Source organism: Pezoporus wallicus, unplaced genomic scaffold, assembly GCF_028554395.1.
Source record: "Pezoporus wallicus isolate ANWC-B61680 ecotype Strahan unplaced genomic scaffold, APGP_CSIRO_Pwel_v1 contig_3815, whole genome shotgun sequence".
Taxonomy (NCBI): domain Eukaryota; kingdom Metazoa; phylum Chordata; class Aves; order Psittaciformes; family Psittacidae; genus Pezoporus; species Pezoporus wallicus.
In genome coordinates this window covers 333,408-356,272 of record NW_026637911.1, presented here as the reverse complement: position 1 = coordinate 356,272, position 22,865 = coordinate 333,408, and the positions used below count along the sequence as shown (strand labels likewise).

General features: G+C 42.8%; 1 protein-coding gene across 2 annotated transcripts; it reads right to left on the bottom strand.

The window, feature by feature from the left end:
• Positions 1-3,845: 3,845 nt before the first annotated feature.
• On the bottom strand, positions 3,846-14,502 carry KCNV1 (potassium voltage-gated channel modifier subfamily V member 1). 2 transcript variants are annotated; one of them, XM_057408183.1, is made up of 4 exons: positions 14,369-14,502; positions 13,280-13,386; positions 10,194-10,720; positions 3,846-4,675 (listed from the first exon to the last, which is right to left on the bottom strand). In XM_057408183.1, exons 1-4 carry the CDS (start codon positions 14,483-14,485, stop codon positions 4,164-4,166), a joined length of 1,263 nt encoding a protein of 420 aa, XP_057264166.1. In that variant the 5' UTR covers positions 14,486-14,502; the 3' UTR covers positions 3,846-4,163. The 2 variants fall into 2 exon arrangements, with proteins under 2 accessions (XP_057264166.1, XP_057264164.1); XM_057408181.1 differs by having other exon boundaries at positions 13,280-13,792; positions 14,369-14,484.
• Positions 14,503-22,865: the final 8,363 nt, after the last annotated feature.

Genomic DNA, 22,865 nt, shown 5'->3' with positions numbered 1-22,865 from the left:
CACATCATTGAGATGTGTCTCCTCAGGGCTGAGCAGAGGAGCAGGACTGCGTCCCTTGACCTTCTGGCAATGCTCTGCTTCATGCGCCCCAGGAGGCTGTTTGCTTTCTCCAAAGTAAGAATGACAAAGAAGGATTTTAGTGATGTTTAAACAGTTCTGGTGGGTTTGGACCACACTGTACCCAACTAAAAGCTGATCCTAAGCATAAACAAATGTACAGAATTTTTCAGAGTGTTAGTCTACACTGCAGTGTACAAGAAAGCTGCAGAGGGACTTTTTATAAGGGCTGTAGGCACAGGACTAGGGGTAATGGCTTTAAACTGAAAGACACTGCCCCATACAAGGAAGTATTTAAAGCCAGGTTGGATAGAGCAACCTGGTCTATCGGAAGGTGTCCCTGTCCATGGCAGGGGAATGGAACTGGATGTCCTTTAAGGTCTCTTCCATCTCAAACCACTCTATGATTCTATGATTTTCACTATTATTGTTTCCTGTACTAGGAAACCAAGGTTAATGTGGGCTTGCTTTAAGTGCTGTAGCTATACCCTTTGATGACATTTTTTGAAAATACTTGGTGTTTTAAGCTAAAATGCTGAATTTTTAGCCAATGTTACTGATGTTCTATCATATGATCCTTTCTGCTATGGCATTGGAACCGGCTGCCCAGGGAAATGGTGGAGTCACGGTCTCTGGAAGTGTTCAAAAAACACGTAGATGAGGCCCTCAGTGACATGGTTTAGTGGTGGACTTGGCAGGCCTGGGGTAAAGGTTGGACCTGATGATCTTAAAGGCCTTTTCCAACCTAGTTGATTCTATGATTCTATGAAGTCTGCTGTGGGATAGAAATGGCAGAACAGATGTGGAGAGGTAGTTTCTTATCTTTAGTGTGATATTCTACAAATAGCACAGTAACATCTTTAATTTGGTGCCTTTGTGGTGACTGAGCTATTTTCTAAATCTGTGGTAGTAAGTGCATGTTGCAGCTTTATGTTTTAGAGCTGCAATGTCCTGTACTGTTGTTTGTTACTCAGTATTAATGCTTTGGTCTTTCTGTCTGTAAGAGCTGAGAGCAGAACTGGCCTTAATCTGCAAAATGATTTGCTAGTCTCAGTCCATAACGTGATAGATAACCTTGCTGCATAAACAACAGGACTGACAAACACTTCTTGGGAGACTTTGAATTTAAAATCAAGAGGTCTGGAAATAGAAGCTAAAGCTGCCACTGGATAAAAACTCAGCCACACTTCCTCATGGGCATTTCTAGGAAACTTTTATCTCCAGAGCTGGTGAAAGGAGTGAATCAACTGATACATCCCAGGACATTTCTCATTCTTTTGAGTCTTTCATAAAAGGCACGGGATGCAATAAAAGCAGCCTTTCCCTAAAGAGAATCATCAGCTATCTAACTGCATTTCCTTTCTGAAACAGAGATCAGCTGCTGTACAAGAAAGCACAAAAGACATTACAAAACAGCCTTCACACAATGAAAGCGTCTTCCTAATTCTCTATAATTAGAATGACTTTTGAACGAGAAACAGTCTGTACAATTTGTGCAGCCTGGGAGACTTCCTGCTCCAAGGAGCTATGAAATAATAACCTAAAGTGGGCTGCATCAAACCTTCCCCTGCAGAATTAATTTTATCTCCTGGACATCAGCGGGAGTTTTGTGATGGGTTCATAGGGTATGTGGGCAGAGGGGAACACTGTGGTAACACAGTTTGCTCTCTATGTAACAGATGATGAGGCAGATCCACAAATTTTCACACCTAGACAATTTCTGGTAGAGCAAGACGTACTCTTTTCGTCTCCAGTGTTTTCCTTTGGCTTCCTTCTCCCCCTGGTGCCAGTTGCATATGCTGCGTTGGTCCCAAATCCAAATGCTGACTGATGCCAGCTAACAGGGAGACGTTTCCTGCTGAAATGCTACTCAGTTTGCATCAAGGTTGGAGCCACTGAAAACTTTGTTTGCTGAATTGTGTTTACACCACCATTTATAGGGAATGGGAGGAAATCACACTGTTGTTTCACAACATGTATTACTCAATGTTTATTAAAAGCAGGCTATTTCACCCATTCCTTAAAGGCAGTTTAACCTATTTATATAAATATCTTATAAAATTAAAAAATCCACAGTTAATAGATGTTTTAGTATGTTGAATTAATGCCAGATGTCAAATGTAAATAATGATTGTACTTATCTTGCCCAAAACATGAGAGAGGCTTGTGATTTTTATTATTTAACCTACTAGATGAATTCTATAAATATGTGGCAATATCGTAGTTTAGGACAATGTAATTATATTAAAGAAAAGCTTTAGTTGCTAAGAATTGTATTAGCCCATTGGAGTGGTAAGTGGTAGGAAACTTGACTGAAAATACCTTTGACTATTTGAACTTTGTACTTTGTTTATTGTATTTGACTAATTACCCAGTCTAACAAGTGCTCATTTTTCCTTTGGAACAAAAGATTCTGATGAAGGGTATTTCTAATAATGAGTCCATGAAGATAATTGTTTTTTTTTAAATCTGGCCCCATTTGGAATACCCACTGATTTTAATGGGACATAGGGAAATGAGTACTAATTCTGTTTCTTCTGATACCCACCAGTAACTACTTGAGTGCAAGAACTGCTTAGATACACAAATAATTTATGAGAATCAAAACACATAGACAAGGCACAGTTCAAACTAAGTCTGCAAAGTACTTGTAAATTATGCTGCAAATGATGTATTAGCTTCTGCAACTTCCAGAGCAACGACAGTGGATGCTCTACATTATGAGACCTATTTAATGACTATTTTACACTTTGCTGCAGATCTGGCATTGGCTTAATCATAGAATCACAAAATCAGCTAGGCTGGAATAGACTTATAAGATCATTGAGTTCAACCATCACCCCAGGACTGCCAAGACCATGTCACTAAACCATGTCAGTAAGGGCCTCAGCTACAGGGTATTTGAACACTGCCAGGGACAGTGATTCCATCACTCCCCTGGGAAACCTGTTCCAATGCCTGACCACCCTCTTGGCAAACAAACTTTTATTAACAGTCTAAACTTCCCTAGCACAACTTGAGGCCCTTACCTCTTGTCATACCTCTTGTTACTTCTGAGAAGAGGCCAACCCACCTTCTCACTACAACATCCTTTCAGGAAGTTGTAGAGAGTGATAAAGTCTCCCTTAAGCCTCCTTTTCTCCAGGCTAAACAGCCCTTGTCCCCTCAGCTGCTCTTCATCAGACTTGTTCTCCAGACCCTTCAACAGCTCCGTTGCCCTTTTCTGGACCCGCTCCAGCACCTCAATGTCTCTCTTGTAGTGAGGGGCCCAAAACTAAACACAGGATTCCAGGTGTGGCCTCACCAGTGCCAAGTACAGGAGGACGATCATTGCCCTTGCCCTGATATTTCTGATACAAGCCAAGATGCTTTTGGCCTTCTCGGCCACCTGTGCACAAGCTGGCTCATGTTTAGCAGCTCTCAGTCAACCCCCAGGTCCTTTTCTGCCAAGCAGCTTTCCAGCCAGTCTTCCCAAAGCCTGTAGTGTTGCATGGGGTTGAAGTAGCCCAAGTGCTTTTACTCACCACATATGTGGTAACCCTTCTCTTCAAATAAAAAATTCTCCCTCCCACCCCCAGGGTCTAATAACCTCATTTTCATGTAAATGGAGTAGAAGGTGGAGATAAGAAAGGGGGTCACAATGAAGCTCCTTAGAGGAATGTCATCCTAAATTTATTCAACATTTGATTTCCTTAGACTTCCCTTTTCAGTTTTTCTTAATGTCTTTGACTTTTGCTCTCCCAATGTAAATACAAATCTTATGGATCTTTAAAATTCAAAACACCATGGAAATTTTCACTAAGACTTTATTACTACACATTGCCAAGGACATCAGATTCACAGACAAATGTTTGTGTCACTGTTTTAACGGGCCCATTATTTCCCATCTCACCCACCATGATTCAGTTCTGGAAGTAGGTTTCAGGGCTCCTTGAGAGACTCCATATTATGAAGTCTGCCTTTTGTATAGAATAGTTATCACAGTCTGTCCAAGCAAGCAGAACTCCAGCTGGAAAAGCAAATACACTATGTGGTGGATAATAAAAAAAGAGATGCTTAATAGTACACTTTTGAAGTAGTCTATTTGCTATATAAGGCTAAATAACTTAAAACCAAAAATCATCTGCTCCACTGCTCCTTGTACTTGCTCTCTCTCTGCTTTTTAACCGCAACATGTCCATGACACTGCGTGCATAAACGTCTCGCAAATTAACATTGATGTTTGAATCGCTGGATGAGCTCTTCATGAGTTTCTTTAAAGCTTCACGCTGCCTAAGAGCGGCTTCTTTTATCTTCAGTGTAAAGTAACAGGCAGAAAAACGGTCATTTATTATAGCTATTGGCAAAGCCAAAACCAGTATTCCTGACAGTATACATATAAAGGCTACCACCTTACCAATGGTAGTGTCTGGTCTAATGTCACCATAACCAACAGTTGTCATGGAAGTTGTTGCCCACCACCAAGCACCAGGTACACTTGTGAAAGTTGTGCCTGGCACACCTTGCTCAACGAAGTATTCCACAGTAGAAAATATAGAGATTCCTACAGAGAGGAAAAGCAGCAGAAGGCCAACCTCCTCATAGCACTGTGCGATAGTCATTCCAAGAGACCGCAAGCCTGAAAGACAATAAATGCTGTCAGTATAGGTTGATTCATGTAGCTGTCATCATAACTTCGCAAAACATCTCTTATTTAAAAGATGCCTTGTGTTTTTCTTTGACTGTTTGTGAACATGATTTAAGAAAAAGGTGTGCTGCTCTCAGTGCTACTGGGAAAATGTGGAAGAACTAGATTAAAATGACTGAACCACTGACATCACCTGTGTTTCCTTAATATAGAGCATAAAAATTCTTCTAATTGCTTACTGTTTGTACTACATACACATATAATTTAGGAAAACTAATCAATATTTAGTAACTGGCTATAACAGAAGAATCTGTCGTAGTTTTTAATAAGTTATCTAAATAGCCATTTAAAAGCAGAGTAAAAACACCTGCTCCCTTGAATGTGCCAAGCTCCTGTTTTCCAGCCGTTATCGGATTTTTCTCTTGGACCAAACAACCTCCAGTTACCCAATTCATTTTTCTAGGTCAGTGCTTAGAGCCTAGTTCAGTCAATTAGTAACTTTTTTTTTTTGCTAAGAACTGTTCTTAATCCTCATATAGTTCTCACAACCTCTCCTCGACATGTCTTCCCCCCAGAACCTATCAATATCTTTAACTGTAGACGTCAAAGCAGTATTTCAGCAGCAGGTGCACTTGTGCCAAAACCAGACTGCAAAGCCTCCCAATGAAAACATGATATTCTGTTAATTCACCTATATCAGTAGTATCACCCGTGGGTTGCCAAGGGAGCTCATGGGCAGCTGGCTACTCTACATAGACCCCCCCATTCTTTCTAGAACTGCTGCTTCAAGACTAGACTGCCTGACAAAGCAAGCAGGAAGGTAAATACAATAACAGTGCAATAGATAAATGTTGCACACATAAAGAAAGATAACAGGGTACCAATTCAGCTGAGACACATGGGAGACTGAAATTATCTTTTGAATCACAAGTGACTTTGTATTGTTTTTTAACACTGTTTAAAATGTGCTTTCTTTAATAAATGAAAAAACCCACAATGTTTATGAATTACCCTTCCCGGGGTAGACTTCTAACTAAACTAGCATTTGCAAAATAGCTTACTGAACTCTGCCTCTGCTTGCAGAATTCATATCATGAGTGCAATAAGCAATTCGATTTGCTCTTTGTTCCTCATTCTCAATCTACAAGATGTTAAGAATTTCATCTTGCTTTTGGATTTCTTCTCTCCTTCAGGTCTAATGGGCTTTAAAGGCTTTTTTTTTTTTTTTTTTTTTTTTGTATGTACAGTGAACAATGGAAGTACACCCCAGAATTTGTAGGATTTTTCCTTTTTTAATATTCTACCAACTCCAGTTAAAGACTTGCCCATATCCAGGTTCTATGTTACTATAACTACGATCTGTTGGTTAGAATGTTTATTATAATGATATAGTTTAAATCTGCAATGGGAATAAAATATATCAGTGTATTTTTTTCTCTTAATATGACTGCCTCCACATTTTGGATATGCATTAATATTCGTGGTGCAAAAGCTTTGTGAGACAACTGCAAGGATCCAGATCAAACTCTCATCTTCCAAGGAAGTTATTACCATCCATTGCCCTGTAAAACTTCCTCCTGAACAGGGTAGAAGAGTAAGTCCTTTCAGATGATTTAGAAAGAAGGTACTCTAAATTACCTGCATAGCACTTCTCTTCAAAGAATAACTGACTGCTATAAAAGACAGGGTTTGCTCTTTATGCTGAATCCTGAGAATACTATAGCTAAAGAATTTGCAAAAAGCAGGCTAAAGAAAGGAGGAACTTGGAATTGACTGCTAACTCCTTGTATCACATTGATGAAATCTTCAGTAAAAGAATTTTTCCTATATTAATTATTCTGACTGTTCAGGAGTCTGATTTGGTATTTTTAAATTATTCTTAGTACTATTATCCTCATCTAAAACAAAAATACATCTCTTCATGTCTTCAGATGAAGTCAGAAGACATTTTTAGACAAACCTATGAATCAGACAAGTTACTGGTCTCCACAGCTCATCCTAAGTGGGAATCAGTTGATGTATTCAAACAAATAATATGTTCTGCCGTATCATTTTGTAAGTTTTTTAAATGTATCTGAGCCCTAGCCCACAGCCAAACTAGGGCTGTCCTAGCACAGATACCAAAGCAAGCCTTATTACTTCTGTTTACACACAGCGTTTAAATCATCCTAAATCTTTTGCACTAAAACGCTGAAGTTTCGATTTTTCATGTCTCCAGAGGCATCTCATACTGACATACACCACAGCCTTCTCTCAAACATGTGCCCACTGCTATCACAAGATGCTCAAACCCTCTTCTCAAGGAGTCAATCCATAAGTGCTTCCCAGAGGAAGCACGGCTTCATGCAAAACATGGCCCCAGGAGGAAGGTAACAGCTGAGGAGCATTAGAGAATGCGAGAAATGCAGGTTCAGCTCTCAGCTATTCTTGGAGCCACTCAAATCCACATTTTTGATAGCTCAGAAGAGTGGTTTCACCCTCTAGCTATACATTTTCTGGATATTGGTAGTACTGATTTCTCAGTTGTTCTTTGATGAAGTATAGCACTTTGCATAAATAATTACATACACCAAACTAGCCCAGGTGCTTCTAGGCATTGTATCCCCCCTATTAGCTGGGTTCAGCTTTCAAAGGGGCAGAAATGATTCTTTCATTTCTTTTTCTGTCCTCCCCCACAAAAAGGGTATCCATTTCTTTAAAGTGAAGGAAAGAACTGGTATGTTTTTTCCTAACTCCTTTCTGCCCTGTCAGCTAGGTTGCTGCTGTGATCCCAGCTTTGTATGGGTCTGCAGAGATGTTCTCCTTGTGACTGTGAACACCCCTATTTGATGAAAGAGGAGCTGGTGTTTGCAGGCATGAATTTTCACACCTCTTCTGATCTTGCACTCCTCTTGCCAGGAGCAGTTCATGAAGCTTTGTCTGGTGTGAGAGTGCAGAAATCAGACAGAAGCATCGCTGGGAGGTAGCTTTGAACTGGCAGATCCAAGCCAAGAGAGTGGAAGAGTTGCAAGAGCCACCCTGAACTCTGGGGTTTATAAGGACTGCCTAGGTATGTGCAAGGAGGATGGTCTCTGTGTATGGTACTTATGAGGTTCATTGTGTTATTAGCAGGTGTGGTTAAGGATGTATTTAAAACCACGTTAACAGAACTGTTTTGCAACATACCTCTAGTGGTCAGAAACAGGGCTTCAGATCTGAGAGTCTATTTTGCTGTTTCGATTTATTATGGCTGTGTTTCATCTTAGTAGCAGCATCTCCTCTGACAGGAGATTGAAACAGTGACTTTCTACATTCCAATTATACAGTTCTGATTTAGTGTTCTGGGCCTAAGTGGATAGCCACTGAACTACCAAAGAAGCAAGCACAGTGACAGTAAAGCAGCTCTGGATGGTTTAAATAGATATGTAGGTAGCTCCTTGCATGTTGAAACTGGCACTCTGGTTCTAGTAGAAAGATGATAGCTCACTTCCAGATTAGGAGACTAAATTTTTATATAATTAATTAACATGTACCTAGTCTGGAATGACTAAACTCAACATTAATGGCAGTCAATATTGCGATATAAATTGTGGAAATATTTTAATGACTTTAAGAATAAATAGACACAAAAGTTTAGACTATCCCTGAAAGTTAATCTACCTGAAGTTAACAGTTGTTATACAAACATCTGAAAGATCTGGTTTCAAATTGATAGAAAGAGCCATAGTACTGAGTTTCATGAACTCATTCTGTAACAGTAAAATCCAATAAACTGGAAACCTTGTAACATACTTTTGGATCACTTTTTTGTAATTCAGCACAAAAGTGCCTTGATGAGTTCAAATCTTTTTATTTTCAAAACACAATTAGAGGAATGAATTCACATTGCAGCTACCAACAAAAGTCTGTAGCAGCCTTTCTTGAAAAAAAAAAGAAAACAAAAACAAAAAAACCAAACATCAGCAGACTCTGCAAATGTTATAATAAAGCAAAACAAACTCATTGACACACTGAACCATTACAAGCTTCCTTTCAACCGCTTTCTAAGAGACAGTTATGCATCAGTAATCTAGGGTAGGCGAGCAAGATTAGGATACTTCCCAAACCACTATGATTATGTTCAGCAGCATTAAAGCTACTTGCTGCCACTAGTAGGCAGGTTCACTGCCCTTCAGTGGAAACAAAACTAGAGACACATTCTGCTGCTGTGTGCACACTGTAATGCCTGCCAAAATAGGGCCAGTTCACAAAGAAGGTGGAGATGCATCTCCAAAAAACCGAGAGGCATCAACCCATTCCTGCTTCATGGCAGGAAATCCTGGAAGGGTATGTCAAGTGCCATGTAAGAACAATCATCTCTATCTTGAGAACAGGCTAATATTGCAGGATGGAGACAATGGTTTACTATTAGGATCCTATTTGTCAAAGCTCCAAATGTTGGCTGAACATTTCTCCTGTCAAATTCAGCACCATGTTCAGCATTGATTTAAGTGGGAACATAATTAAATAATATGAAAATGCCAAGCACTGGACAACATCATGGCATGGAGAGGGTGTGGTGGCAATACAGCTTTTATTCTTTCATACACCAGGCATGCACATGCCATGAAGTTGTAATAAAGATGAAGGAAACGCAAGGGGAAATGCAACACCTTCCAATCATTTCCAGCTTCCTCTGATAAATTCCCACTAGAAAACATAACCTTTTATACCTTCCTTTCACCACTTGAAAGAGTGTACAAAGATGTGAGTGTTCTCAGGAATGCACTTCATCTTCCACCCTATCCCTCCTTGCTGTTCATCCTCTGTCTACTGACCTGTCAGGAGTGCTTGGACATGACAGGCCCCACACCAGTGGTGAGCACTGACTGAATCTGACACTGCTGCTCTGTGCTGCACCTACGTCCAACTCAGCAAGCAGCCCCCAGCTGTGCTGCACATGCCACAGAGATACCACTGTGTTCAATGGGACCTTAGAGCCCCTGAAGCCACTGTTCGGTAAGACTCAGTTTAAACAGTTTTCTTGAAGCATTCTTTACCATGGTTGTTTTCAGGATCTATGATGTAGACAAAATCATGACATATTTCCTTGCAAATACTTTTCAACAAAACAAATTATGATAGGTAATTATAAAATGTCATTAGTGGGCCTTTGATAATATAAAAATGTGGCCTAACGATCTGCTTCTTTCCTTGGTTCACCCCTAATAAAATCAACTCAAACACATGCTTGTAAATTTATGACCTTGTGAATGACTGGTGGATGATTTACAGCACGCAACTTCGGGGCCCCTTTTTGCAAATATTCTATGCAAATATACACTGGCTCTATGAAGAGCTAAAATTTATTGGAGAAGGCCGCTGCCACTCAATTATCAATGTCCAAAAGTAAGTTTTTCACAAGCAATTACTGCTAACAGATTGGGTAAAAAAGCTTAGGCAGAAAAGCACAGAGGATGGAGAACCATGCCCAGGAACAACTGCTGCAGGGAGCAAAACCAAATAGTACCACTGCCATAGCTGAAAGTACCTGTTGAATGTCTTCCCAGCTTCAACATCCGCAGGGCTCTGAGCAGCCTCAGCACTTGCACAATGCGCCCCACGTTCTCCAGTTCTTGCGAGCTCTCCCCCCCACACAGGCTCTCCACCAGCAGGGTGATGTAGAAAGGTAAAATAGCAAGGAGGTCTATGATGTTTGCCACACTCCTTAGAAAGCGACACCGATCCCGTGCACACAGGAACCGCAGAACAAACTCCACTGTAAACCATGCAATGCACAGGTACTCTAGGGCATCCAGTAATGGTGGTGCCAGCCAGCTCAGTTCTACTGAAATCAAAGCCATGTTGGCTATAGACACAACAACAAAAACCATGGACAGAGTGCCAAAAGTCCTGGCTGCTGCAGAGGAGCCAGGCTTTTCCAAAACTTCCCAAAGTTTCTGTCTAACATTGGGACAGAGACTACCAGAAAAGTCAACTTCTTCATCTTGGGCATCCAGTTCTTCTGCATCTTTCTTGATGTCTAAGGCTTCACTCAGCTCCTTCCTCCTGAAGTACCTGCCAAGGACATTCCACACCCCCCCCCCACCCCCCCCCCCGAGACGTTTAATACCAGTATGCAAATGTTTTCCTTATCCTCTACCATGCAAGGCAAAAGAATACATGTTAAAGTTTACCTTATGTGAGCTCAGAAAACCCTCATATCAAGCATATGATTGAAGATACTGAGACCCTGTAGCATGTTTCCACTGCCCTCATATTCTATTCCCCCATTTCACGTCAGTGACAGTTTATATGCACAGAGTAATTTTATTCTGATAGCGTGTTATTTATATGGATCATGTTGACTATAGTAGCCTGCTGCACAACTAACACGCATTCTTGCAAGCAATCCAGGCACAACCAGACCTTCTGTTTCTAAATTGTTCTCAACTTAGAATCATAGAATCAGAGAATAGTTAGGGTTGAAAAGGACGTTAAGATCATCAAGTTCCAAACCCCCTGCCATGGGCAGGGACGCCTTGAACTAAACCATCTCACCCAAAGCTCTGTCCAACCTGGCCTTGAACACTACCAAGGATGAAGCATTCACAACTTCCTTGGGCAACCCATTCCAGTGCCCCACCAACCTCACAGTAAAGAACTTCCTCCTTTTATCTAACCTAATCTTCCCCTGTTTAAGTTTTAACCTGTTAACCCTTGTCCTATCACTACAGTCCCTAATGAAGAGTCCCTCCCCAGCATCCCTATAGGCCCCCTTCAGATACTGGAAGGCTGCTATGAGGTCTCCACGCAGCCTTCTCTTCTCCAGGCTGAACAGCCCCAACTTTCTCAGCCTGTCTTCACACAGGAGGTGCTCCAGTCCCCTCATCATCCTTGTGGCCCTGCTCTGGACTTGTTCCAACAGTTCCATGTCCTTTTTATGTTGAGGACACCAGAACTGTACACAATACTCCAAGTGAGGTCTCACAAGAGCAGAGTAGAGCAGAGGGGCAGGATCACCCCCTTCGACCTGCTAGTCACGCTCCTTTTGATGCAGCCCAGGATACGGTTGGCTTCCTGGGCTGCAAGCGCACACTGAAGCCAGCTCATGTTAAGTTTCTCATCGGCCAACACCCCTAAGTCCTTCTCCATAGGGCTGCTCTGAATCTCTTCTCTGGCCAACCTGTAGCTGTGCCTGGGATTGCTCCCATCCAGGTGTAACTTTATTAACTATATCCCATTTTTATTACATCTGTATGCATTTGCAAAACTAAAAGGAAAGGCATCATAAAAACCATGCAGTTCATAGATGAATTTCTGATCAATACACACAAAGATGGCAAGCTTTCTTTCTTTAAATATATGGGTCCTCACACAATCAAGCACACAAGCATCTGTGCTGAGTAAAACTTGCAGATTGTAAATACATACTTGAGTGTTTTGTTAGAGCAATAGTATGTTTACAGAACAATTTCATGAAACAAAATCCATTCCCAAAGCACACTAAAAAAATCCTTTTCTTTTGTATCTGTTTTTCTTGACTGCTGCAAGTCTCAAACAGGCTATGCCATTTTGCTTTTGTTTGATATACAGTTACTCCTGCATATGCCAAAGAGGTCTGTAGCTCTTTTTACCACCAAAGAAGTGAGAGCTTTCAGTTACATCTACCAGGGAAGGAAGAAAGGGATGAAAACTAGGACCCAACTTTTTCAGCCACAGAACTGGACCATGCTAGAGTAAGGTAACCGTAGTATCCTTTGCAGTGGGGCTGCTTTTTGGTTTCTTTCTAATAATTTTGGCATAACCCCTTTGGATAAATAGCAGTTGCACTCTTTAGATAATTCATTTCTTCAATACTAATCAGAAACAAACCAGTAACACTAAAAATGGTGGGAAAAAATAAATTAACCACAAATGGAATATACAGCAACATCCTGGGGGTGGTTCAGTGGAAATCCACCTCACTCCTAGTTTGCTTGTTAAAATTTGCCTCCAGTGAGCCATGTTCCGGCTGCTGCTGCCCCCTCCCTGTAAGCTGCGACATCCATGTGCAATGCTTCCCATCACGGCTCCTCCTGGAGCCTTGCCACCCACACTCAGCCTGCCAGGTGACCACCCCCCTCCTGCCTCTCCAGCTTGGATCTAGAAATCCTCCAGAATGGAAACTGGGGGTGGGGAGGCTCAAAACCTACCCAGCACTGTGCCTGACTCCACATCCAACCCCTATAACTATGGTAACCTCAAACTGGATGACTGAATGGACATCTCCCCTTTCACAACCTTTGTCATTTCTGGCATTGTCCTTTTCAAACATTTTGAGCTTCCAGGGCCGGTACAGGGCAACCCAGATCCAGGTCCTGTTAGGGTCTCACTATCTTTACCCCACTGTCAACCTTCCCCTCAGCAATGGTCAATGAGGACATCACCCATCACATCTGCTCCCATTTTTACACCCATCCACCTCTAGACCAGGATTCAGGGCTGAACTCCCCACTTTTGAGTGCACTTCTCCCAATACTCTGCTACCCTACCTACCCCTACTACTGGATCTCTCACCTGAGCATCCCTGCATGCAAGCCAATGCCGAGTTCACCCATCCCACAATCCAGCGCGTCACATCTTCCCACAACTCACCGGTCTCTGCAGCAGGAATCAATGCTGAGCTCATCCAGACCCCAGTACTGGATCTCTTGCAGGAAGGAGAGTGCACAAAGCTGCTCCATCACATGCAGCCTCCCTGTCTGGTAGTAATTCAGAATGTAATGAAATGCCTGTGAGCTCCGGTCAAAGAAATATTCATTCTCCACGAGGTTGGCATCATCACAGAGCTCAAGGAGGGCAGAGGCCACATCCCGGGCAGCAGAGACCACTACAGCCAGTTTGCCAAGACGGGTGTCAGGGTAGCAAGACAAAGTTTGCTGGGACATCACAAAGCGGCTGCCTCCTACATTGATAGTAAAGCAGTCCAAAGAAGGGATGACCTTCTGGAGTAGGGGCCCCTGCTCTTCTTCACTGTTGAAAACACTGGAGCCCAGGGAACCCAGGGATGTGCTACTCCCCGATTCCTCCAGGGATGCTTGGGAAGAAAGAGACATGCAGCAGGGAGGCGACTTCATCCTGTAGCTGCCAGCAGCAGCCCACACTCTCCTGGATCGAAAACACAACAAAGCTGCACAGAAGACTGCCCTGGGGGGTGTGGGGCTGGGCTAGAAATGCATGACTTCTCTTTGGCTATCGTCCCAGCGACACCTCACCGTGCCCTCTTTCTCCGAACGACGCCTCCATCAGAGCGGAGGTCAGGCCGGGTGCGGAACAGCCCGGCGCTGCTGGCACCTGCGGGTACAGAGGGAACAGCGGTAAACAGGCGGCCTCACCCCGCGCCGTCCGCCCCGGCAGCCATCGGGCAGCGCCGGCACCACCGGCCCCGCCGCTGCCGCGCCCGTCCCCAGCGCTGGGGAGGAACCAGGGCAGCACGACGCGGAGCACCGCACACGGGAACGCCGGCGTCAGCGGGGCCACCCGCCCCCCCGACAGCGGCCCCCTCTCGGCCCGGCCCCACAGCTCCGTTCACAGCCCCGGGGCACCCTTCTACGCCCGCCCCAGCGCTCCGTGCCCGCAGCTGAGGCCGAAGTTGCGCCCCTCAGCACCCGCCGCGGCCGAGCCCCTGGGAGCGGTGCCGCCCCTCGTCCAGCCCGGCCGCTCCCCGCCGCCGCCCCACCTTACCTGCCCGCCGCCCAGCTGCACCGCCCGCAGCCGGGCGCCGGCCACCGCCGTCTCCTCGCAGGCAGTCCTTGCCCGCTCTCGGCTCCAAACTTCAGTGCAGCGCCGGCGCGCCTCCATGGCCGGTCATGTGCTGCGGGGGGCAGGCGGCAGCGGGGCGGGGCGGGCCACCGCCTTCCCGCCGCGGGGTCCAGCGCATCCGCTCGGGCGCCGCTGGACCCCTGCGAGGAGGGCGCAGCCGGGAGCACGGGCAGGGAGTGGGGCTTTACTCCCGGGACAAACCAAATCCAAAGCAAACTTCGCCGCACGAGTTCCCAGGCGGCTCTGAAGCCGCCCCCCTTTAATATACGTAAAACCAAACACGTTTCTAAATAGGTAGCGTACCCCCGCGCACGGAACTCCCACGACCACAAGCCTGAAGTCACTCAAGTAAAACAGTCGTTGTAAAGGCCAGCCGACGTACGTGAGAGAGCCTGTTTTAACTTAGCTGCAGTCAACTTGCTTTTCAAAACACCGGAATATCTCTGGCACTGTCCTGTGCTGACTTTGTAGATCCACAGTGCGAGAGTTAGGTTCACACTCCTTACTACGTTTCCTCTTCTATGAAACAGTTATTTCTGACAAATTTAAAGTGTTCTTTACTGTGAGGGTGTTGAGGCACTGAACAGGCTGCCAAAGGAAATTGTGAATGCTCCATCCCTGGCACAGTTCAAGGCTAGGTTGGACCGGACTTTGAGCAATCTGGTCTAGTGGAAGGGGTCCCTGCCCATGGCAGGGGTCTGGAACTAGACAATGTTAAGGTTCTTTCCAGCCCAAACCATTCTGCGACTCTATGATTCTACTTACTTTTGCAAATTTAGATTGGATATAAGGAGGAAATTCTTTCCTGTTAGGGTGGTGAGGCGCTGGAATAGATTGCCCAGGGAGGTTGTGAATGCTCCATCCCTGGCAGTGTTCAAGACCAGGATGCATGAGGCCTTGGGTGATATGGTTTAGTGTGAGGTGTCCCTGCCCATAGCAAGGGGGTTGAAACTTGATGATCTTAAGGTCCTTTCCAACCCTAACTATTCTATGATTCTATGATTCTATAAATTTGCATTTTCTGCCACCTCTTACTCCTCGCCAGGGTGGGTGGCTGCTGTGCTGCAGTGGTGCCTGACAGGAGGGGAAGTCCCTGTAGCATGTAAAATGTGGCTCTGTGTGTCATGCCACCATTTTTTTATCCCCCATCACTTGTTGCATACATCTGTGTCTAACATTTATTACACAGAGGTCTCTCTTTTGGATACCAGTGATCTTCCATATTTTATGTGAAGATTAGCTGAACATTTACTGTATTGCAGCGATGCAAAACCAGCAGCACTCTCTACTCAACACTTGCTAATTTAGAAATCTGCTCTGGGTGGCGGGTGGCAAAAACATTCACCGATCAGAGAGAATCCGGAGGAGAACAGCAAGGGTGGGGTTTGGAACTTATGGCCCGAGAAGAAAAGATGGGGGGGGGAGGATAGCTACAGTGGAGGGAAATGGGCATTGTACAGTCTTCAGATATGTAAAAGGCTGCTCTCAAAGATGAAGGATGTACTCTGTCCTCCTTGGCCACGTTGGAGAGGTTTAGAGACATAATGGGGTTGAATGACAGGAAGGACATTTAGAGTAGCCATTAAGAAGGATCTGGGGAAGCCATGGAGGAGGAGGTCATCTGGGACATTGGCCTGTTGTTGGTCATGAAAGAGCTGACGGGTCAGGATCTGTCAGAAATAGCGGAAGTGTCCCTTTTCTGAGGCAGGCTGGAAGGGTTAGATGACCTCCTGGGACCCCTTCCAGCTCTATAATTATGCATTTCAAGTATGTCATAAAGAAAAATAATTTCTTATTGGCACTGACATTCTACTTCTGTTTCAAAAAATCAAATTAAATTCAATGAATAAACACAAAAATGTGAATTCATTTTCCGTCAAAACTATCAGCAGCTGCTGTTGTGCAGGGAGCTTTCGGGTATAGGTCATTTTCAGTCCAGGATCACCATTTAGGAATGAAGTCCCTTTGACGGATAGCACTTAAGCCAGCACTTAATTAAAAGTAACAATTAAAAAAAATCATTAAGACTGTCAGTAAGATCAATTCATTAAGGTCATCAATGAGAAGTAAGTACCTCAAAACAGCAAGATGCCTTACTGAGTGTGATAGACCCATAATTGTTCAGTTATTAAACTACTCACTCAACCTCTTTTCAGATTCCTCTTTTCTACAGCCATTCCTTCCATCAGCCGGAAGGACTTTCTCAGTCATATTTTCTCCATTAGAAGGGAGATCAGACACTCCCTTTCCCTCCCCCTCATTCAAGGGGTGGATATCCTGTTAATCCAGATCATAGAATCATAGAATAGTTAGGGTTAGAAAGGACCTTAAGATCATCTAGTTCCAACCCCCATGCCATAGGCAGGGACACCTCACACTAGACTATGTTGCTCAAGGCTCTGTGTTTCTAAGAACCTGACAAAAAGTTTTAATTTTGCCTAGTCAAAATGAGGATCTAATTCACAGCATCATTAGAACTGTAAATAATTTGTTCTTAAAATACTCCAATGTATAATTTTCAGCATGTCTAAGACTTTGAGAGACAACGTTCAGTTCTCTGCTTACCTGTGTCTTTTTTTTATGGAATAATGACTGTATATGGGTATATTTACGTCACTTCAAAGTTGTTTTTTTTTTTGTCTGATCATCAACTGTTCAAGCTAGAATGTTTTCGTCAACATGCTGGGGGAAAGCCAGGAGTTAAGTTTATGCTTTCTCATATTTTTGTGAACTTAATATGCATTCTTCAAGCTCACCTCTCACTGCAGGAATGCAACATCAACAACAAACTTGCACAGTATCTGTAGTGTCCATAATGTCAATTCACATCACCACGATTAAACAGGAGATCTGCACATGATATACTATCTTACTTCTGACTTCTGATTTTCTGATAGTTGTAAGTTTAGATTTTCATTTAAAAAAAATAAATTAGAAAACAGTTCAGAAAAATTATTTTCAAATGTGCCTATAAAATAAAGCTGGAACCCTTGAAGGAAATGAGAAAAATGTTTTACAGTAGAAAGGCTCAAAAATGGAGAATTCATTTTTCTGCCACTAGAGACACAAGAAGCAGGGACTACTGGTGCATTGTTCATTTTCTGGGGAACACTTAAAGGATCATTCTGCTCATTGTTTCTGCTCATTTGTACATGAGGAACCAAAGCAACAGCTTTCATGATTTTATCATTCTCTTGGCAAACCCACTCTGTATTCTTACACCACTGGAGTAGAGGTAAAAACTAATATAACAGTACAAAGACAGTCATTTAGTCTTACTCACTTTGCAGTGAAGTACAGCTGCTGCAGTGAACCACGGACGTTTTCAAGACAGTTTGGCTCATGGAGTTTCTAATGTTGGATAGAACCGTGCTTGCGTGGTTCAGAGATGTGGTTGAAACCAAAGGGGTTATACAGTACTGCTTTCTCATGTCAGGAGTAACAACTGAATGATAGTGACTTCTGACCAAATTACTGTCTTTGTCAGTGCCCCACCTCATATCTCCCTGGTATGATACCTCTGACTGAAATAACAGATTTCATTATTTCAAGAGACAGTACAAAAAGTTTTTGCTGGAGTGCTGAAATATGAGTTGCAACCCAGTATGTCTGTTGTGGGAGTTGAAAAATTTGCTTCAGCAGAAAGCCAGCTGTTACAAAAATCTCTTTTATAATATGTTTTCCTGATCTTCTGTACTCGTCATGTTGAAAACTATGATTTTATGGCAACTGTGTAGTCACTTTTTCCAGGTGAAATACTATGATATACAGGAAAAAGCCAGGATGCGCAGGTCCCAACATTTGACCTTATCTTTTCAAGTAGCCTTGACTCTCTTCTCACAGCAGTACTGCTTCACAATCAACTGATTTTAAGTTATTGGGATTTGTGACACATTATATTTCCAAATTTTTAAAATGCTTTGATTTCATGTATTACTCTGTATTTGGAATGTAAAATTGGATCCTATGAGGTAGAATAAAGGGGAAAAGTTAGGAAAAAAATTGTGTTATGTAGGATGTATCTAGTGGGAACTTTCCCCAGGAGCATCTTCATGATTTCCAGCAGCCCAGGGACTTGATGAGCATGGAGTCTTAAGATGTTTAACGTTTCATGATGCTGCAAATGCATTTTTGAGCTCATTTCTCCTTCAGTGTTGATAGCATGTTGTGCAAGGTTCTCCACAATTTAACTGTGCACAGAGTGAAAGATATCATACAGTTTTGCCAAGCCTTCCTTTGTTCTGGCACTGTGACTGCTGAATAATGGGGTCCTCTTCATGCTGCCAGAACCATTCATGATTTTAGTGACATCTGCCATACAGTAGTTTCTACTGAAGTAGTCAGTTTTAATTATGTATTTTAAAGTTTTTTCACATGGATCCAAGCTTTGTGAGTAATAATCACTTCAAGGGTTAAAACTAATGGATGCTGGCAGTTCCAGTATTTGTCACAAATCTTGGACAAGGTGCAAGCCATTGAGCCCTGAGCTCCACTGTGTTCAACACTAGACATAATCTGCATCATAAGCTCAATTCCCTTGATACAGATCAAGAATCACTTCCTTCAAATGACAGTGGTACTGGCTAGATCCTCTGCTGAATCTTCTCAGTTAGTGTGAAGCAGTGCTCTTTGGGAGCAGTTGTGGTTCCTTTACAGTCTAGTTATCTGAAGTCTTCTGTCCTTCTTTCATATAGTCTGGGAGCTGCCGTAACCTCGCTTTTGCAATAACAGGTGAGTAAAGATGAAACCTAGAAATTCTCTAGACAGCTCTCTGCTGTTTCCTTTGGCAGGCAAAATAAGAGCTTATTAGAACAGCCTTATCCCCTCCAGGGATATTCTGCTTTTCTTATAGAAACAGTCCAGCCGAAACCAGCCAGATCTCACTTACTTTAAGCTAGCTGTATAGAACAGACAGATCAGAAGAAGACACTCAGTTTTGTCTACATTGTGTGAAAACAGTTTGAGAGAGTAGGGAATCAGGGCTATGTTAAGAAAGCTGTTTTCAGTATCTTTGAACACTACCCACTTGCCGACCCTATTTATTTTCTTGCCTTTTACAATGTGGTAGGAAGTAAAAAAAGAGTAGCTGGGGAGGTAGTTCTGTAGAGCAACTTACACATATGAGCAGTTTTATTTTCAAAGTAAGGGCTAACTTTGCATCCACCAGCTGCATAGGAAAGCAAGTTGTAATAGAAATGGGCTTTAATATATAAAGCTGATTTTAGTAAACAGCATGTCTAATGCTAGGATGAATGTTACTTTCATTTTTATTAGACTGGTGAAGGGGATTAATAAGAATTTTCAGATTTTAATTTTAGCTGCATTATGCCAAATGCTCCAAAGTCCTCAGAGATGAATAAAAGACATGCAGTCAGAACTGATTGTCGACCTACCTAATACATTTTTAGGAGGTATTACTCTGTTCTTCTATTACTGAACAGTTACAACCCCGCAATGCCAAGAAAGATTACGTACAAATATCAAGAAGAAGAATACTTCTCTTTAAATAGGGCTATGTTTTGTTACTCTGAAGGAAAGCTCCAATGACTTAGTATCCAAAATAATGCCTTATTCAAAAGAAGTTCTAAAATAGATCAAAGAAAGTGAAGTCATTCAACACGTGGTTGTTTAAATCAGTCAAACTGAGATTTAAATCCATATTATCAGAGACAGAATCAAATTCTCTACAGCAAAAACTTTTTTTTTTTTTAATGTTAAATGCATGCAATCTATGTGCTATTTCTGCTGCTATTCTGGCTCAGGATAACTTGTTTTATTCAACAGCTAAGCTCACTGCTTGATCAGACAACTAGCAAAGCTTTTGGTCTTTTTTTAAATAAACTTAAAATTGCTTCTTCTTCAGATGAAATCTTATCATTTGGCCAATGGCAGTTCCCTTCTGCCAGCAATTCAAGTATACTTTGCAGCTTTTTAACCCATTTTTGTATTCATCCTTTCCTGTGGTCTGTTCCAATGATTACTTTTTACTGTTTGTGTTTCACAGAATCATGAGGGTTGGAACGGACCTTGGAGATCATCTGATCCAAACCCTCTGCCAAGGCAGGGCTCCTTCAGTTGTTTCTCCTGTTCTAATTTACCACACAAACTTTTGCTTCTCTTCAAGACTACTCGTACCTTATTTCTATAGCTGCATCTATAATGAGTTGCAAATGCTTACTTTAGTGCACTTTATTCTGCTGGTCTCTAATCAACAGTGGAAGAACCCAGATGGACAATCTTTTGGGTCCCTTGGGAATTTCAAACCAGTGTCAGTTCTGACTGCTCTTATCCAAGGACAGTTCCCGTGTATAAACTGACATCATTAATGTTAACAACACCTCAACGCATTTTCTCAAGTTGTACCATTTGTTTATAAATTATAAAGAAAGTGTACTATGTCTGGTTGGCATGGAATTAATTTTCTTCAAAGCATCCCATATGGTGCTGTATCTTAGTTTTGTGACCAAAATGGTGTTGGTAACACAGGGATGTTTAGGTAAGGCTGGACAGTACTTCTACAGCATCACCACCTTCTCTGTTTCTCACTCTGGCCTGCAAGGAGTAGGCTGAGAGTGGGCAAGAGGCTGAAAGGGTCAGCTGAGCTAAACTGATTTACTCCATAATGTATGATGTTGCGCTCAGTGGTAAGACTGAAAGACTGAGGCGGGGGAGGTCTTTTGAAAGTAGCTGTTTCTTCAAGGCTGGTAGGGCATCTGTCTGCTGGTGAGAGATTGCCTTTGCATCCCTTGTTTTTTGTTTGTTTGTTTTCTTTCCCCTTCCCTTATTAAATTGTCTTTATCTTGGCCCATAAGTTTTTCTTGCTTTTGCCCTTCCTATTCTCTTCCGCATCCCACTGTGGGGAAATAAGCAAACATCTCGATGGGAGCTTAACTGCCAGTTGGGTGGTGTGCTGCTGCAGCATTGTAATTGATTAGTAAAAAACAAAATATGTGGAACATGTAAAATTCGCTACTTCCTTCAGAACATAAAAATCTTGCACAGCTGTTACGATTTTTTTACACAGCACTGACTTTCAGATGACTCTTCATTGTTCTCTTATGATGAGAAAAAATCACTTCTATAAGCCACATTTTATGAAAAGACCTTTGTATGCAGGTGAATTCAGAGACACTCTAAGCAGAAACATCTTGCAAAGGATTATGCATATGTTTAACTTCATGAAATTTGTTATCTGACTTCAAGGTAATTCTTTACTTAGTTGAATAGCTGGGAAGGGAAGAGGGAATTGTTCAAGAAAAATCATATATTTGGGGACTTTGTCGTTTATTAGGGTGCAAACAGGAAGGAGCCAGGCTCTTTTCATAAAATCATAGAACCATAGAATCATAGGGTGGTTTAGGCAGCAAGGAACCTTAAAGATCATCTAGTCCAACCCTCCTGCCCATATTTCAAAGCACTGTCCAACCTGATCTTGGAACACTTCTGGTGATGTGGCATCCACAGCTTCTCTGGACAGCCCTTATCTTCTTTAGCTTAAAGTGGTTACCCCTTGTCCATTTCTGCAGGCCTTGGTAAAAGTTCTCTTTCTTTCTTTCTTTCTTTCTTTCTCTTTCTACAAGCCTCATTTAAGTATTACAGGGTTGCAGTAATGTGTTCCTGAAGCCTTTTCTTCTCCAGGCTAAACGCCCCTAACTGTCTCAGCCTTTCTTCATAGGGCAGGTGGTCCAGCCCTCTGATCTTTTTCATGGCTCTCCTCTGGACCTGCTAGAGCAGGTCCCCATCTGCGTTGTGCTGGGGGCCACAGCAATGAAAGCAGTACTCCAAGTGGAGTCTTAGGGGAGTGAAATAGAGGAGGAGAATCATAGAATGGTTTGGGTTGTAAGGGACCTGTAAAGGTCATCTAGTACAACCCCCGTGCAATGAGCAGGGACATATTCAACTAGATGAGGTTGCTCAGAATCACCTCCCTTGATTTGCTTGTCTTGATGCAGCCCAGAATACAGTTGACATTCTGGGCTGCAAGTGCACTCTTACCTAACTTTTCATTCACTAATATTCTCAAGTCTTTCTCTGTAATGCTCCTTTCAATCCATTCATCCCCCAGTCTGCACTGATACTGGGGATTGCCCCAACCCAGGTGCAGGATCTTACACTTGGCCTTGTTGAACGTCATGAGGTTGACAAGGGCCTTCTCAAGCAGCAGCATCCCATCCCCCAGTTTTGCCAACTCACTTGGTTTTATCTGCAGACTTGCTTAGGGTGACTTGCTCCCACTGTCTATGTCGTTATTAAAGATACTGAACAGTACCCATCCTAGTGGTGTCTGGTGACAGAACCAGAGGCAATGGGCACAAACTGAAACACTTCAGGAGGTTCTGTCTGAGCATCAGGAAACCCTTTTTTACTGTGGTCCTGACTGAGCCCTGGAAAAGGTTGCCCAGGAAGGTTGTGGAGTCTC

Excerpts from the sequence above, each read along its gene's own strand:
- KCNV1 (XM_057408181.1), bottom strand. The coding sequence starts at position 13,761 with ATGAAGTCGCCTCCCTGCTGCATGTCTCTTTCTTCCCAAGCATCCCTG. Across the intron at positions 10,721-13,279 it reads GATTCCTGCTGCAGAGACCG|GTACTTCAGGAGGAAGGAGC; the intron begins GTGAGTTGTGGG and ends TGTCCTTGGCAG. Across the intron at positions 4,676-10,193 it reads GCTGGGAAGACATTCAACAG|GCTTGCGGTCTCTTGGAATG; the intron begins GTACTTTCAGCT and ends ATTGTCTTTCAG.